This window comes from Streptopelia decaocto (assembly GCF_964273445.1).
Source record: "Streptopelia decaocto genome assembly, chromosome: 11".
Lineage (NCBI taxonomy): Eukaryota > Metazoa > Chordata > Aves > Columbiformes > Columbidae > Streptopelia > Streptopelia decaocto.
In genome coordinates, this window is record NC_138666.1 from 8120094 (window position 1) to 8137366 (window position 17273).

Genomic DNA, 17273 nt, shown 5'->3' on the forward strand with positions numbered 1-17273 from the left:
AGGGGATGGGGCAGGCAGATCCATCCCAAATTCAGGCATGTTCAGGCATATTTTTCCTCCTGATAGGGAGGCTGATAGGTACATAGCAACTTTTCTCAGGATTTTGCGCTTGGGAAATGCCCCCAACTGCTTTTCAATCTTTTCTCTCCTCGTCTGAGAAGAGAACAACCTGCTGCCCGCAGTTCTTCATTTAGAGAACACAGCATCTCTCTGATACCCCTTACTGCAAGGTGGTTAAAAAAAATACATGATGCCAACATTTATATGGCTGAGAAATAACAAAATGTGCTACAAGAAGTAGATGACTGTAACTGGCAAAATGACACTTTGTACAAGACATGGTGATTACATGGCAGTGGCTGTTAAATTACAACTCACATTCTACTTTTTTTTTTTGGTTTTAAATAGCGTGTTCCATTTGCCACTACAGCAGATAAATGCCTGAAGACAGTCTTGTTTTCAGGCCATATTGTGTTCTGGTTGACAGCAACCGATATGGGAAACTCTTGCCACTAATAACTGTGTGTGCTGCTTTGTGGTATTTCCGAGGGCTGCCTGTGTTCATAGAAACACACTGTCACCAATCTTGATTTCCTTTTTTTTTAGAATCTTGTGATGTTTAGTAGCATCTCTAAATCCCTCTGGACCATGCTATTGTATGAAAATCACAGCTGCTTTTTTGGAAACACGTCTCCAGACTGGACAGTAAAGGAAATCAACGGGGGGGTGGGGGCTGTGAACTCTGATTCAAATGTAATACAAATATTTGTAAAGAAATATAAAGTTTATAAATAAATGTATTTATTAAAAAAAAAAAAGTCTTTTCCTCAACTGCTTCTCCTATCCAATCCCTTTGTGATGCTGACACTAATAGCATAAAAAATGGACACATACGGTCTGGAGCGGCGTGAATCACAGAGTTCATGTTGCTTGGGAGGACGTGTCCTGGCAGCGGTTCCATGTTGAGGTTGGGAGGTCCTGACTGGTACTGGAGATCAATGGTGGTTCCTGCAGTGAAAGGGGGAAAAAAACACCATTCTTTACATAGTTACCGAGAAGCCAGATGCTCTGGGACAAGTCTCTTTTTTACAGAGAATGTGGGAGACCCCTGTGGGTGGGGTTTAATGTCCTGCTCATCTTCCCTCCTGCTCAGGAATCCTCGTTGCTCTCAGCCTTCTCACCACTTAGGGACAACCTCCCAGGATGGTTGGGGTTTCAGCTAATAACTAACTGCACTCTTCATCCGTGTGTGTCCCAATTACCGCTCTTATCAGGGTTTCTCATATTGTTATAGCTTTTGCATATTGCTAACAAAAAAACATGTCTTCTTACAAACTGCATTGGTTTGGTAGGTTACATAAAATTCGAGTGATCCACTGGTGTGAAGCACCATAGAGTGTACCCCTTTCTATAAAACTGTCCCTGGGTCAGATTTTAGAATCATAGAATCATTAGAATCATTTCAGTTGGAAGAGACCCTCAGGATCATCAAGTCCAACCGTAACCTAACTCTGGCACTAACCCATGTCCCTAAGAACCTCATCTAAACATCTTTTAAACTCCTCCAGGGATGGTGACTCCACCACTGCCCTGGGCAGCCCATTCCAATGCCTGACAACCTTTTCCATGAAGATTTTTTTCCTAATAGCCATTTTTCAGAGAGAGTCTGGAAAGAAATGTCTTGGGGATTAGACTGGAGTGAGAAGGACCCATGTTCAAGCTGCAGTTCAACCTCAACCTTCAAGTCCCTCCTCCCAAGACCAAGTTCTCTCTACCATACATCCTCCAGAGAAGGACACAAACCCAGACATAAACCACATGATGGCTTTGAAAAATAACTTTGCTGTCTTTGCTCAGCAGGGTTCCTACCTCCCAGCAGCATCTCCTGCAGCAAGCTGTCGATCCTGGCCACACCGAAGAGCTTCACGAACTGGACCTGCTCTATCATCTGCCAGGTGATGCTCTGCAGCGGAGGCAGCAGGAGGAGGATGTCGCTGAACCGGCCTCGGGAGTCGTACTGTCGATCATTGATGTAGTCCTCCAGGTTGACCTGGACCTGGAAACGCATGTTCTTCACCTTCCCGGGCTCGCTCAGGCCTTTGCAGTCTGGGAGGGGAAAAATGAAGTTAATTCCTGGCCAGTGTAAGCAGAAAGTGTTACCCTGTCAGTTGGGCTCTGTAGAGGGAAAAAGATGCCAGAGATCCTCTGGCAAATATGTCTCAGAGTCTCCAAGTTTATCTGAAAGATTAGCACTGGGCTGCCACTATGTTATATCTCATATGGAAAAAGGAAATGGTAAGGGGATTTGGAGGGGAATTGAAGGGGAAAAAGTAGGAAAATAACAGCTTGCTTCAGGTGGATGTATCTGACTACTGGCATTAGTGAAGATGAAGGATTTAGAAGCTGAAGCATATTAGTCATTCCAAGGGAATCGCCTGGAATTTTCCCCTGAGAACTCTGAGTCCCAACTACTGCCACTAAATCCGTGCAGGTTTAGTGTTTATATGTTGTAATTACACCCACTGCAGCATCAGATTCTTGCCTTGATTACCTGCCCCTGAGCGGTGTTCGAACCATTTTTCACAGACCTCAGGTCCAGTTTTGCTTAAGCACGTAAATGTGCATTCTGGGCAGGGTGAAGCGCTGGGGTTTAAAGCTTTCTGCTCCTGCCTCTCCTGCTGTCTAAAACTGAGATTTCTGGCTCACTGGACTATTTCTTCCACTGTCTATAAAGAATCCAGAAGCACCACATTTTAGATATCGTACCAAAAGATTAGATATTTTGAAGTAAATTATTGTATTCAAAGTAAATTAAAGTATTTAAAGGAAATTATTGCATGTCAGCATATAACTCTATGGACATGACTACTCGTTAGCATTAATGAGTTTCACTTCTGCAGAGCTTCACACTTTTTCCTCTTAGATGAAATCACAGCACCTCACTGTCTCGATGATCTAAAGCTTCACTAAAGCCAGGAAGGTAATTTGTCAAACTCAATTTGATAACAACACCCTTGCTCCAGTTTACAGCAGGCTCCTTGTGAGCCAAAGTTCATTATGTTTGTAAAACTCCTGTATCTTGGTTTCAAATCAGTGAACACAGCAAAAAATAAGTAACAAAAGATGCTCTAACTTCTCCGTGCTAACAGATGCCAAAGACAAAAGGGCATTGTTCTGGATTTGGGATTGTTCTCCCATCTCTTCTGTAAGCTACAGGGTAATACACACCAAAGGGACTCGAGTTTTGTACCAAGAGGAGGTTTTGTGTGTGTCAAAACAGGAGTGTTTGGGAGGAAACTGGGCTGACGCAGAAACACCCGTGTTTGTGGAATGAGAATACAAGCATACAATAATACAATGTTCCAAAACAAGCTTTTGTTTGCCTCTGTGTGTTTCCCGCTTCTCCATCCCATGTGGATCAGCCCTGCCCTCGGTCGGTACTGGCTGCCAGCATGATCCATTAGCAAACATCCTTGATATTTCTGGGTACTTTGAAAGGTCCAGTTCTCTGTGGTTTTTAATGCTGCTTTCTGAACTCTGATGGATGCTCTAAACTGCTGCTCAGTTGACTCATTTCACTTATGCATAATTCACTATAGGCATATATGTCCTTAATAGTCATCTCCTTCATTTCAGACCGATGGGTTTTTGCTGAAGCCAAGCTACAGAAGCAGCAAAACTCCTCTGGAGTCTGCAGAATCTCGCACATCAGTCTGGCTGGAATGAACACTTGCTAAATAGGAAAGTGTTCAGGAACAGATCACTTCTAACGTGTCCCTGCTGCATTACTCACTACAGCAGAGCCAGGGTGAAATGCTGACGTGCTGCCCAGGGGTTTTCCTGGTTATTGGGGAGCCCTCAACTCATTTTCTAGCCCCTTGCTAAGCAATTAGGAGGGAAGTTTACCTGGATCAAAGAAGATGATGGCTTTAAGGCATGCGTACTCATTGTCATCGATCTGGATGTCCCGCAAGGGCTTCACCAACTCGTCTAAGATTCTGGTGGCCACACGAGTGATTTCCAGCTCCGGGCAGTGCATTGGGATAATGAAGTCGTTCCCTGGGGAGACAAGAGAAATTCACTGTCAGATTTTTGCTGTAGCTCTGTGGACATGGTCTCATCCAGAAGTTACCCCAAGGCACGTTGCCAAATAGTCCCCATGCCCACGTGCAGCAGATTTCCAGTGTGCAGCTTCATACTCAGATTCACAATTGAGATGCAAGCCATAGATCTCATTCTTTGGTCCTTAATTATCTTAAGTGCACCCACACTGTACGCAGAGCCTGCTCCACGTTCTGCTCTGCTTTACCCTCTGTTGTGCTTAGCATCTGTTTGCAAATGGTGTTGCATCTTTTTTTTTAAATAAACACACCAAAAATAAAGTTCTCCCTCCCTCTTTTCTGTAAAGTGTGGCTTTCAAGGTCAGTATTCTCATTTTTACAAGAATAATCCCACCTGTGATTTCGATCACAAAAAGCTACACGAAAAGGAAATACCTGTTTACACTATGCTTTTTAATAGGTTGTTGTGCTAAATGTTTAATCATTGATATACAAACGCCTCATTATCTGTGTCCTGCAATTTCAGTTACTAAGACAAAGCAACGCAGTTTGAGATGCCATTTAAATATTGGGTGTTTCTCATCCACAACTTCAAAGTAGTAAGGGAACAGTTATAAAAGTCCCACTGAATTTGCTTCCTCCTTTTTACGCTCCTCCAGGGACCTTCGCAAGCACTTAGTCTTAAGCCAGATATACAGACCATGCCCAGGAGTGCAGAGAGGATTTCAGGTGGGCAGGATACTTGGCAATGACCCGAGTGTGCAAATGATAAAAGCAGGAGTGTATCTCAGTTCTTTACCTAATAACAGAAAATCGGTGTATGGTATCGACCGCTTGGCTACCCCGAGGAGCAGGTGTTCGCCTGCGTGGGCTCTGAGCAAGGCAACCTGGAGATGGCACAAAAGAAAGAAATAATATTATGTTTGAAAGCAGAGAACAGAACAGTGAGCTGTGGCTGTTAGATTAAGCCAAATTTGGTATCTGCTTAGATATGTCAAGTCTACAGATAAAGCACTATTAAGAGCTATAAATCATTAATATATCTTCACTTTTCAGAAGTGCTACATTCATGGCTAACGAAGTAAAAAGGTGTTTTCAATGAAAAAGCAAAGAAGAGCCTGAGTAATTTGAGTTCTTAGGAAATAAATGGCTTTTATATTCAACTATCAGGTACCAATTAAGGGAAAACCAAACTCTTTTGTCTGCATCCTCATGCAGACTGGAGTGACCAATTCTGTTATATTCTGGGGGACTCTGGCTACTTGACTTATTTTTAATAGATCCCTTGTTCTTTATTATTCTTTCTCTCCTGCTAGCTTATTGCTCTGCACAGAGTGACCTATATGTTAACATCAGATTCTCCTGCTGAAAGTGCAGCTGGAAATTCCTATGGAAGGCGGTGGGTTTGCAGGGAAGAGGCATTTGCATTTCACCTGATCGTCAAGTGGGAGCTCACAAAACGCCGGGATGTATTTTGCCCATTCAACCAGCACCAGCAGCTGCTGCTTCATGGATTCACACACATCATTGATGGTTGCAACCTTCTTCATAGCAATGTCCGCACTGTGCACCGGACTCGGCGATGAATACTGAAAAAGAAACAGTCCGCGTTGTATTGGGACCAGATCTGTGTTGGTTTGGCATCCTTGATAACAACAATTTGTTGATGACATGGAGAGACTTCACAGACATTAAGCTCAACAGGTCGCTGAGATGTTTGCTATTGTGTCTACACTGTCTGACCCATGGTGAAGCCTCCACGAGGTGGTGCTCGGTCCCAACACACACCCTTCCCTCCTCTGCCTCCTGCCCCACTCTCCAGGCTGGCTCAGGACAAAAAATCTGATTAATATTCCCATTCCTAGCAGCAGCCAGCAGCACTGGGGCTTTGCTTCCCATCAATCATCTAAGCCAGCCAAACGCATGAAATGCAGCTGGCCTTTCTCCCTCCAGTTGCTGTCTGGGACATAAAATATCATTTCAGTCCCTAAAGAACTGAGCAGAGGGGAGAGGGTTAAAGCATAATAATTTTTGAAAAGGAAGTGGACGCATTGCTGCATGTCAAATGCAACATCTGGATCGTATGTTTCAGTGGAGAAAGGATATTTGCATAAGAATTTAAAGGATGTGCAGGGTGAAATTCGTTGTGGAACATTAAATAATAAAGTACTCAGTGTTAGTTGAAGCCCAGCAATTTTATTTGCTTTATTTTTCTCCCCTAAAATTGTTGCCCTGGTAAAGAAGTTGCAAGAAAAGGTAGAATTGGCCATACCAGGAGCATCATGCTCTGAGCAGGCCAGAATGTCCAGCCAAGAGGGATAAACTTCTGCATTCAATTGAATGAGTTTTTAGAGGTGCAGCAACAATTTTGGCTGGGGGCACAGAGGACCCAGGGTCTGCAACATCCCTCAGTCCTTAGAATTTCAGATTTTTTTTCTTTCAGGATTTTTACTGTCTGCTTTTGGATATCTCTAATGCATTTTCTTCCCTGTGGCTTTGTGCAAGAGCCATGCAAAGGCAGAAAAAGCTCTGGTGGAAGACCTGAAGGCCACGTACTCATCTGGAGGGCTGTCCCCACATTTCGTACCTGCTGTGCCATGGCCTCGGCCTGGGTGAGCACGTTGATGGAGAGGGAGCCATTGTCCTCGTAGCTGCTCCTGCGGATGCTGATCCTGTCGCGCTCATTCTGCACAGCTGAAACGAGAATGAGTGGTGGTTGTGTAAGCGAGAAACTTCCCTCACAGCCCACGGCTGATGCTACTTGTGGTACCCAAACAGGAGTAGATGGGGCTTTAGTGCCTGCAAGACCCTCCACTCCTGTTGGATGCTGAAATAAGATTAAACAGGCCCTTGGGGAGGGAAAAGGGCCACCAGAGAGGGAGAAGAATGAGAACAAGAGCAACAGAGAGAGATAAGACCATTTAGCAGTCAGAACAACCCCTGTGTAATGTTAGCTGGTCCCACTGGGTTTGACGCAGCTCAAGGGAAGTTGGGGGATTTGTTGTCATTCCTTTTCACTGCATACTGCTGGAGTCCTGGCCTCCAATACCCTTTTTGCCATGTCCACACCAAGGACTCCTGAGGTCCTGGTCCAGCAGGATGCTCGTCAGGTTGCGTCTCGTCTTATAGCAGTGCTGGAAAAACCATCCTCTGATCCCACCTCAAAGCAAATCTAAAGTGTCCCCTGGCCCTGAGACATCGCAGCTGGTGTTCCCCAGGGGAACCACAGGGAGCAGGAAGAGTCACCTCATTAAAGAAGCTCCAAAGAAAAGCAGCTTAAATTCACTAATTTCACCTTAAAACCATTGTCTCAGCCTTGCCCACCACACTGCTGATTTCAAAGAGCCTGTAACCCCAATGGCAATGCCAGCACACAGCTGAGGGGACAGACCAAGCCGGGCATTGCCTCCATTCTGCTGGCAATTTGTGCAAATCGCTGCAGCAAATCAGTTCAGAGTGTCCCAAACTGTTAATAACAGTGACACGACACACCTTGGGCACACTACAGCAACCGCAACAGAGTGAAGATCAGCTCTGGGCTGTTTGCAAACAGAAAGGTATGGCCATGCCACGGTGAATTAGAGAAAAAAAAAAAGCTGATTTTTTGAGGTCCATTCCACCCTATAAACCATTCTTTCCCCTAAAGTGCAAGCCACTTCTAGCCCCATGTTCTGTCAGCTCTGCATGTTGAACGTAAGTGATTTATTGCATTTCAGCAGCTTATTTTTGCAACACAGGCTCCAAGAACTGACTCACCTCCACTGCAGCCATCAAGTAAAACAGCAGCAGAGGAAGAAAGCAGAATATAGACTTAGTCCAACCTCGTTTTCAGTGTTAGTTTCTCCCCCAGGCCCTATCACTTCTGTCCAGCAGCAAACCAACCCACATGGGGCTGGAGGAAGGAGCCTGGATGCAGACTCAGCATTTTCCAGACAGCTCATACGTCTTGGCTACATCCAGCTCAGAAAGAGCAATTGTCAGGGCCTTAAAGCAGAGGGAGCAGGAAGATTTAGGATGTGGTGATAATGCAACACATCTCTCCTCCTTCATACAGCAATTCCAGACTCCTTTTGGTTTTATTTAGGGGGAATGACTCAGACATAGCTGTCGAAGAGCAACTCGCTCTGTGCTTTAACCCCTTGGATTTAAAACAGTAATGTGTTGTCTCAAAAGTGGCCACCGGAGAAGACTTTTCCAGCAACTTTCTTTTGGCAGAGTCAGCAAAATAATTTCACCATCACTCTTTTGAGACTTGGCCTCACTGCTGGGCCTTGCTTTAGAGCAAGCATCCCCCTATGCATGAGGCACATTTATCTGAATTTATGCAAAGAAGGCGATGTGGGCACTATTTTGCACACCAGGTGGGAAGGTGGGTTGTTTTTATTTTTGCCAGCTCAGGTCCAACCACTGCTCTGTTTTCCTAACTGGCTTCTGATGAGAGGCCAACAAAGTGAAAGGGCAGAAAACAAGCAACAGTGATAAAAATCAATAACTCTCGTTATCAGCAGGAGCGTGGTATTTATTTTCCAGGATTTGGGGCTCAGTCTTGCCGTTGGTCAGGACCCACTCACTGCTGAGCTGAGGGTGTTTGGGGGGATCTGGATCCCCCAAAGCCATTTTACATCTCAGAGCCAACCTTGCCTGAACGGCTGCAAGAGGCTGAGTGGATGCAATAATTTGTAATAGATGCAACACATAAACATATTACTGGAGACTTTTCAGGCTATGGATACTACATAGAGGCAATTAGACATCCATTTAGAGAAAAAATAACTACCACCCTTAGGAGGATCTACTGACCTACCTTAGCAACATACATTACCCTATGCATGGGAGAGGCGATGGAAAAGGCTGGTCAGTGGGGGATTCCCACCAGTCTGAAGGTGGAGGTGGTTATAGGAACCATAATCCATGATTAACCTTCAGAGTAGAATAACCCTTCACAACTTTCTTTGGTACACCAGGAAGATGAGCAACAGCATTGAGTAGAAGCAAGCCTGCCTGGATCCATGTCATCTCTGACGTTCTTGGAAAGTCCTCCCTCCAAACTTCCATGTCTGGTTTCTTATCAGAGGTCTGAGAGTGACAGGGATCTTTTTGCCCACTTACAAGAAAAGGTACAAGTTTTGCCTTTCCAACTGATTTTCACATCTTTTTTTAATGTAAGTCCTACAAACCCAGGCAGACCTGGTCCTGTTCATCAATGACAGACTCCTGTAAGAAGCCTCAGCTTGTTTTTCCCCCTGGGTCCTTTTATGGCACATATTTCAGTGCTTCCCTCATGCTCTGATAAGCTCAATCTTCAAGTGTAAGTGGATGGTACAGACTGACTTTCTCAAGGTGATTTGGGTGTTATCGCTGAAAGTACCCAAGATGTGATGGAATTAGGTACGAAAAGGAGTTAATGTTTTACCTGCCACAGAAATCAATCTATTACTGTGTGGTAATTATATTGCTGTATTTATCATGCTTGTAAAAGGGAAGGGATAGGTCACCCGTGGTGAGGCATCGGGAGTGCTGGGGCTCAGATGTAATCTTGGCTTTGCAGTCAATAAAACTTGCAGGAAGGACTAAAATCCCAGTGCCGGATCCCACTGCCTCCCAGGGGCTACTGTTTCCAGGATATGACTCGCAAAAGCTTTGCTCACCTGTTTGGTTTTGTTATTCAGAGCAAGCCTGGACCCTTTCACCATGAACACATCAAGGATGCTGGCGGGCGGGCAGGCTGCGCAGCACGCACAGCGGCTCTTGAGCAAACAGCGGTGTGTTTGTGGGATTGCAACAAACCCGTGTTTCCCAAACATTTTGTCCTTGCTGCCTTGCCACGTAGGTACAGGGCCTGTGATGAGGAACCTCCGGGGAGTCCAATAAATACAGGCACAGGCATTGATTGGAAGGGGACGGCAGCAAACCAGTAACTTTCCACAGAAACTGCAAACGGTAAATCCCTGTGTACATGAAAGTTACCATTTCAATTATTATTCCATGAAAAAAAATTCTCATTTCATGCATGCAAAGTTGGAAAAGTATTAATAAATGTCATAAAGAGAGAGCAGGAGGAGGGAGAAGCGAGTGCCCCAGCTCGGTAGCAGCATTCACCAGTGCTCACAGTTTCTGTCTCCACCAAGAGATTTTCCCCTTCTGCTGCCTGATTTTGCAGGTGTGGTATTTTTTTTTATTCACAAACAAATCCCAGTGGTACATGAACATTTAATCATTTCACAGGCTTCTGGTCTGATTTATGACTATCACAAAGTGGGGAAGATCCTTTACCTTTTCCATCCATCTTTGCAATAAACTTCAGTCTCAACCTTCTAAAAGATGGCAGAAGAGATGTGCAAACAAAAGGTATGAAACAAAGAGAGGTCCTGTGAAACACCAATAAAACTTCCCTACAAACCTGTCCAATTTAACAAAAATAAATGTTAAAAATAGCCTCACATCCTCCCACTGTGTTGTGGCCATAAGTGATACAATAATTCTTTTTACTTCTGTGTAAAACTAAAGGAGCTCATGTACATTCATAAATTACTCTAAAGGGGATGAGAGGTTAAATATTAACCCCTCTTTTTTCTTTTTTTCTTTTTTTTTTTTCCACCAGCAAACTGATTCCTGATATTGCAGAGCCTGCATGTCAAAAGGCTTCCAAGTTTTCAGACACTCAACTACATGTGAGCAGATGACCCGGCTCACTTGAAAAATCACACCCTGCTACTTTATCCAAGGTTGAATATGACTTCAGTCAGATGCTAAAATTAGTATCCTGCTGTTTTCTTTGGATGTTTAAGTATCTGGTGCACTCCTCATTCACTGACGCTGTAGTGACCAAAACCCTGCCCAGTAGCATTGCGCTAAATGATAGAAATCAAACCTTGTCCTGTGGTACAGTCCAAGCCTGAACCACAAAACGAATCTCCTGTAAAAATCTTCAATCCTGATCACAGTGGCATTTCAGGAGACAAGAAGGGATTTGTTTTCAAGCAAGCCTTTTCCTCTCCCCTAGTCCCAGCTTTGATGATTGTTTACCTGTAGTTATTAAAGTGAATTATTAATACAAAAAATGTAATTTGGATAGGAGCATTTCTAAATGAGCTAATTTCTAGGAAATCTGGGGACTGGAATTTCCACAAGACTCAAGTTTTGACCCTTTTTGCTCTTGCTGGTGTCGATGGAACCTGGATCCCATCTGAAAGCACAAGCCTGGAGGCGCAGGGCTCATGTGTGGGACAGTCCTGGTCCTTTCCAAAAGCAGGATCAAATTCAGATTATACAATCTAGAAGATGCTACTGATGCTTTTCTCAACATCTTCTGCCCAGCTGCCCCACACCTATAGTGAACCTATAGCCTGACTGCACTGTGATCCCAGGAACAGCCCGTGCTGAGACCCTCAGCCCTGCACCTACACCACTGCCCCTGTAGACAGCCAGTTTAAAGCTAGCTTGGGTATTTGCGTCAGATGGCTTTTTTTTTTTAGGCAGAAATTTCATTTTGACCATGCCAGATAATGTAGCCACCTTCAATCTTTTATACACTAGAGTTGTTTCCAACAGGGGAAAAAGGAGAGGAAGAAAGACCCAAATGTGTCACGTCATGTCTTACAACACAGAAAGACAGGAGAAAATAAAAATTACTGTGGATCCAAAATTCCAGTTTATCAGTTAGTTTTGCTGGGGAACAGCAAGCATGCCATATTACACACACACTCAGTGAGCAGTGGGTTGGTGGGACATCATAAGAGAGGAGCGTGTAAGGGTGACACAACCCTACCAACCCCAACACAGGTGTGTTGTCACAGACAGGCTGGGAAAAGGATCGTTTCCAGCCTCTTCCCTTCTACTGTGAATAAACAATGCTATCACCACACCCTGGAAAGTCTGATTGCTGTTACATGGGTGGGTTGAAAAGTGGTGTGCGAGAAAAAGTGTCACACTCTTGCGTGCCAGTGCTGTGACAATGGGACATATTGAGTGTGGGTGTCCCAGCTGTGGTCTCCCAACATGAATCGGTGCACACCACCAAAAAATTATGCACAAGCATTTGTATCATTCTCATATTGCCCTGCCCCAAAACACAGTTTCTCTTTTTCCCTAACGCTTCGCAATACTGTTTAATATTAATCTAGAACCACCCTAAAGTAAATAACTGTGTTCTTTTTGTGCACACAATTGTGCAAGAAAATTTATTTTGCAGTCCTGCACACATGCTTTGGATACAGCCCTGGTCAGTTAAGCTAATTTCTGCAAAGCGGTTGCTCAAGGTGCTTTAAAATCTTCCTTACCAAACACATGAGCAGTTTGTGAGCACACAACTTGACTGCACTCATAAAAATGTTTCAAAGAATGTGACTATGTGGAACTTGAAATGAGTCATCTTCCATTGAGCTGCAATCAATAATGAAGGCATGAGCCACAGTTTTATAACTTCTACCATAAATCCAATAAAAATCATGCTTCGGCTCAAAGAATGGAGCTGATAACCGGATCTCAGCCTTTCCAAGCTGTGGAGCTTGCTGCATCGGCAATTGGCTCCATCCCCATCTAGAACTGACCAAATATGCTTTGATTTGGTCTTTATCACTTGAAGGGCTCTTTTTTTTTGCTTCATTTTTCCTAAATCAAACCAACAGGCAGTTTTGCTACATCCATGACCAACGCCAAATTGCAAGACACCCTTCTTCTCCAGGAAAACATGCGGTCAGAAGGTTGGAAAGATTTTTTCATCATCAGTGAAATCTTATGAATTACCAGAAAGGAGTGACAAATTTCCCCTTGGTTTCAGTAGAACTGTGATTTCACCCTGTGGGTGAGGGGTGTGAAACTCGGTGGCATGGAAAGAAACTCTCAAGTTCCTTCCTAGCTCTCTCACCCATAAGCTGTCAGTGAGTTGGAAAACAGTACAAATGAAGGGTGAAGAGTGCTGAAACCATCACCTGCACATCGACAGGATGTACCATCTAGTGTGGGCTGAGCCCCCACTTTGCTGAGCACTTGGCGTACAAAGTCTCTGTCCAGAAAGCTTGAAGTAAAATAGTATAATCCAAGCTCTCCCACTACACAGTGAATGATCAGAGATCAGAAATGCTGCAGTAGGTCCCAAAATTTCCCATGGAAGCTGGCTGTAGGGCATTAAGGCTGAAGTTAACAGAAGTGTGTTTTCTCTTGCTTAGCATTAGGCACTTTCATTTAGTGCATTGGAAGGGTATTTCCCTATGGTCACTGGTACCTAAATACTCTACAGTGCTCCACCTCCCTCTTAACACAGCCAATGTGAAGGACAACAAAAGGCATCAGCCAACATTGGATGTGCCATGGAGGAGCAGCTCTTGTACCATAAGACATTGTGTTCAGGCTGTACCTTGTCCTAAGGGTTGCACCAAGATAGCCAAGTCAATCACCAAATGCTACTGCATGGTAGCCAACTGTTGGCATTTATGGGACTGACAGTGGCAGGTCCTCACTGAGATTGTCACAGTTGGGATTAGGAGTCACACTAGCAGGTGGGTGGCAAGGGAATTTCTGTTGTGAAACAATCAGAGGCTGAATAAACCCTGAAGAAACCCATCCATTTCCCAATATAAACATACTCTAATGAGACCACCTCCCAGAATGGGTGACTATTGTCACAAGGCTCTAATTGCAGTTCACATCTGATAAGATAGGATATGGCATTTTCAGCTTCAACAACAAGAAATCTCTCACTGCAACACATGAGCATCATCTCCCCAAACCAGGGCTGCTGCTCTCTACCACGCTCTGCGGTGGGAGTAGGGCCAGAGTCAGCAGCAAGCAGTTTTGAAATGTCTCTTTGCACCTACCTTCTTTCTTCATGCCAGCTCTGAAGCACTTCTTCAGCCTGCAGTACCTGCACTGGTTCCTCTTGTCTTTGTCTATTACACACTGTCGGCTGAACCTGGGAGGAGATAAGAAACAAAACATGGAGCAACCAGCCTGGCATCAGCACCCCACTCACCCTGAGCAGACCCAAATGGAGTCCCAGACTTCACTGATTTGAACCCTGAGAAGAGCCAAAGGTTTGCAAGAAATGGATTGAATCAATGTTGGCTTGGCCCAGCTCCTCATCTTCCCCACCGCCGTTCCTGCCTGCTGGGAGCGCAGCCATGTCAGCCCACCCACCCTGGGCAGACTGTGATGGTTTTGGCTGTGAAATCGTGACTGTGACTCAAGTTGTGCTGGTGCCTGGCAGTGTAGGAACTCCATCTCCCACTTTCAAACGGTTGTTGGGTGTTTGTCACTGGAGCTTGTTTGATCCAGCTTGTTAACAGGGCTCTGCTTTGCATAGAATAATGACACTATGGACCACAAGCCCTTTGTGTCTGCAGCCTAGTTCTGAGGCATGTGGCTTCCTAATTCCTCTTCATTTCAAAGGGTTATTTAGGAACCTATGTGCTGTTCTAGGGGTGTCCCATGTAGACTTTGCAGCTCTTGCCATGGTGGGTGAATGGATAGAACAGGAATCTGTCACACAAAGAGGAGATGGAGTAGGTTACTCCAGGGCCATCATCAAGTGGTAAAAGCTGAGGCACTTTTCTAGGCTGGTAAGAAGCCAAAGGTACAAAGAACCCAAAGACTTTCCAAGGAATTCATGTCTGCGATAAACAAAAGCGCCCTGAGCTGAGCTAAATACAGTGCGGCTCACCAAATAAGGATTTGCAGACAAGCAAGCATTTGCCATTTGCTTGGCTTCAATTCTGTGGATCTTCTCTGAGCTGCCAAATATCACAGAGATTCGTGGATTCCTAGGGAGGGGCAACAATTCCTCTCCCAGGAGACTGAAAGCCAGAATTTCAAAGAAAACAATAGTAGCTGTTCCCTGTTCCTGCAGGAATCCCACAGTTTCTGTGGTGGGCACCATGTGGTGGGCACTACTGTCACCCTGGGTGTCTTTTGTGTTTGGTGTGTCCTGAAGTGATAAGGAACCCAGGATCATTTTGAACAGACAGGGTGACTCACATTGCAAAAATTTAGAATGCTCTTAAAGGAGGAAGAGCTCTGGAACAGAAATAAAACTTCCAGGTTTTGATTAGAGATTAAGGGCTTGAGCATATTCAGGATTTTTTCCCCCTTCCTCCTGCACTAAAATAAACACCATTTTTCTAAGGTCAATCAAGATAGCTGTGGAATAATTTATAGCCTCCTCCTGGTAAGAAAAAAAATTCTCTCAATGTATACCTGTGTGCCAAAGTGGACATGAATCATCACTGGTCCATGCTAGATTCTCAGAATGATTGTAAAATCACTACTTATATGTCAGCATACATAGTTTATCAATTTCAAAACAAAAATGGAGACACTGTGGGGGAGGTGGATGCTTTGGAGGTGACAGGTTCTTGGATGGTCATTGCTTTTTACCGGGAAAATCAAGAAACACTGCATTTGAGATGAAATCTCTGGAGTTTGGGTCCTTTGCCTCCTTGGCTTTCTCTTGCTGGGCTGTGATAAGGTTATGGTGTTGCTCCACACCCAGAAGCTGTATTTACGTATTATACACCCCAGTCAAACCTCTGGTCTGTAAATTCCCCTTGATTTACACTGTGGGGGAAGCAGTGATGGTGAACTCATGAAATGGATCGCTTGGTGTCACAAAAGGTGTCAGAGTCCAAGCTGAGATACAACATAGCTTACTCCTTAGCATTCACCTCATGGTAATTCAGCATTTGGGATAGGGGCCCCTTTTTACAACTTGACCACCACCCCGAATTATTTACAGTGTCAATAAATTGTATTTATTTAATACGGCAGGGGCAGGTACCTGCAGGAATATATATGGTTCTTACGGACGCTCCTCCTGAAGAAGCCTTTGCAGCCATCGCAGCTGGATGCCCCATAGTGTTTGCCGGTTGCCCGGTCCCCACAGATGGAGCAGAGGGAGCTGATGCCGCTGGTGAGCAGGTTGGTGTTTGCTGATTCTGCTGTGATGGCCTCTGCAGGCAAAGAACAGGGACCATTAGACCCCTCTGTGATAAAAAGCAGAATCAGCAAGTTACTTTTTTTAAGCAAAGCACATAGTGACCCAGCCCCCCACCACACACACGTGTGCTCAAGTAGCATGTGTTGTTAGTAAAGCTTCCAGATTGATGGTCATGTTCTTCTCAGCCTCAACTGGGAGTAACTCTGTTGCTTTGCTCCAGGGAACAGAGAGATTTCAAGCTGCACAACCCAACAGGCTCACAAGAATTTAACTATTAACCCTACTTTTCTTGGCAGACGCAGAGAAACCTTACCTGGATGTGAGATATATGCTTTTGAAGCACTGGGAACCACCTCCCCTGTTAGACACCTGGAGAACATGGGGCAAAGCTGGTGCCCACAGAAGAGAGTGGAAAAAACATCATTAACTTGAAAAAGTAGAAAGCAACGACGAGACAGCAGAGGAAGGAAGGATGGACTACTTCATGTACATGAAGAGGTGTTGGAGATAAAAGGCTGCTCTTGGATGCTTCTCTGCAGCTGGAGGACAGAGACAACAGCTCACACCAGGGTCACTTTAATTCTCCTAAGTCCAGTTTCTGCTCTGAATTGCCTACTGAGGAGGCTCATTGCTACCTACTGGAAAGCAAGAGCAGTGCAAGAAGATGGACCTTCTAAATTAAGAACCTAAAATTAGGTCATATGAATGCCCTCTGTCATGTCCTCTGTTTGCACCCACTCACCTGGGGCAGGAATAGCTGTGCCCCTGCCTGGCCCATGTATACACTGCTGAAAACTTCTCTTTAAACTTCTCCCTTGGCCATAATCACCAGACTCACTGCCCTCTTAATCCTCCTAATTTGAGGTACAACTTGGGGAAGAAAAAAAAAGCCAAAAAAAAAAAAAAGAAAAAGGAGACATTTGAGAAGATGCAGATGACAGTGTTTACATCCTGATGAGAGAAGGAATGTTTGTGGAGTCTGTCCTGACCTGGGCACTTGCTGCAGGATGATTTTATGTATTTATCACACCTCTGGGAGCACGTTCGTTGCCCCAGAGGAGCCAGTCTCGTGCTTCAGTGACATCAGCAAAGTCTTTGGGACAAGATACATCCCGCCTTGCAGAGGAGACGGGCGGTGATGAGAAAAGCTCAACAGCTGTTGTATTGAGCAACGACAAATCTTAGAGAAAATTACTCAAAGGGGGAGGAACTGGCATCTGATCTGGATAGTCTAGAGAAAGTTTTCTAATGCATAATGTGTAAAAATAGCTTTGGGTAATCCA

At 44.7% G+C, this 17273-nt stretch overlaps 1 protein-coding gene across 2 annotated transcripts in view; it reads right to left on the reverse strand.

The window, feature by feature from the left end:
• The window catches only part of LOC309444478 (hepatocyte nuclear factor 4-beta-like), a 28125-nt gene that overhangs the window by 2745 nt on the left and 8107 nt on the right, over positions 1–17273 (reverse strand). For both annotated transcript variants that reach the window (XR_014185049.1, XM_082062340.1), the window contains exons 4-11: positions 15832–16003; positions 13877–13971; positions 6649–6755; positions 5495–5650; positions 4861–4948; positions 3907–4059; positions 1870–2106; positions 895–1008 (exon numbers count right to left, since the gene is read on the reverse strand). Coding sequence is in view for 1 of the 2 variants with exons in the window: in XM_082062340.1 (XP_081918466.1) it covers positions 895–1008; positions 1870–2106; positions 3907–4059; positions 4861–4948; positions 5495–5650; positions 6649–6755; positions 13877–13971; positions 15832–16003 (1122 nt within the window). In the remaining variant the exon portion in view is untranslated. The remainder of the gene's footprint in view (positions 1–894; positions 1009–1869; positions 2107–3906; positions 4060–4860; positions 4949–5494; positions 5651–6648; positions 6756–13876; positions 13972–15831; positions 16004–17273) is intronic.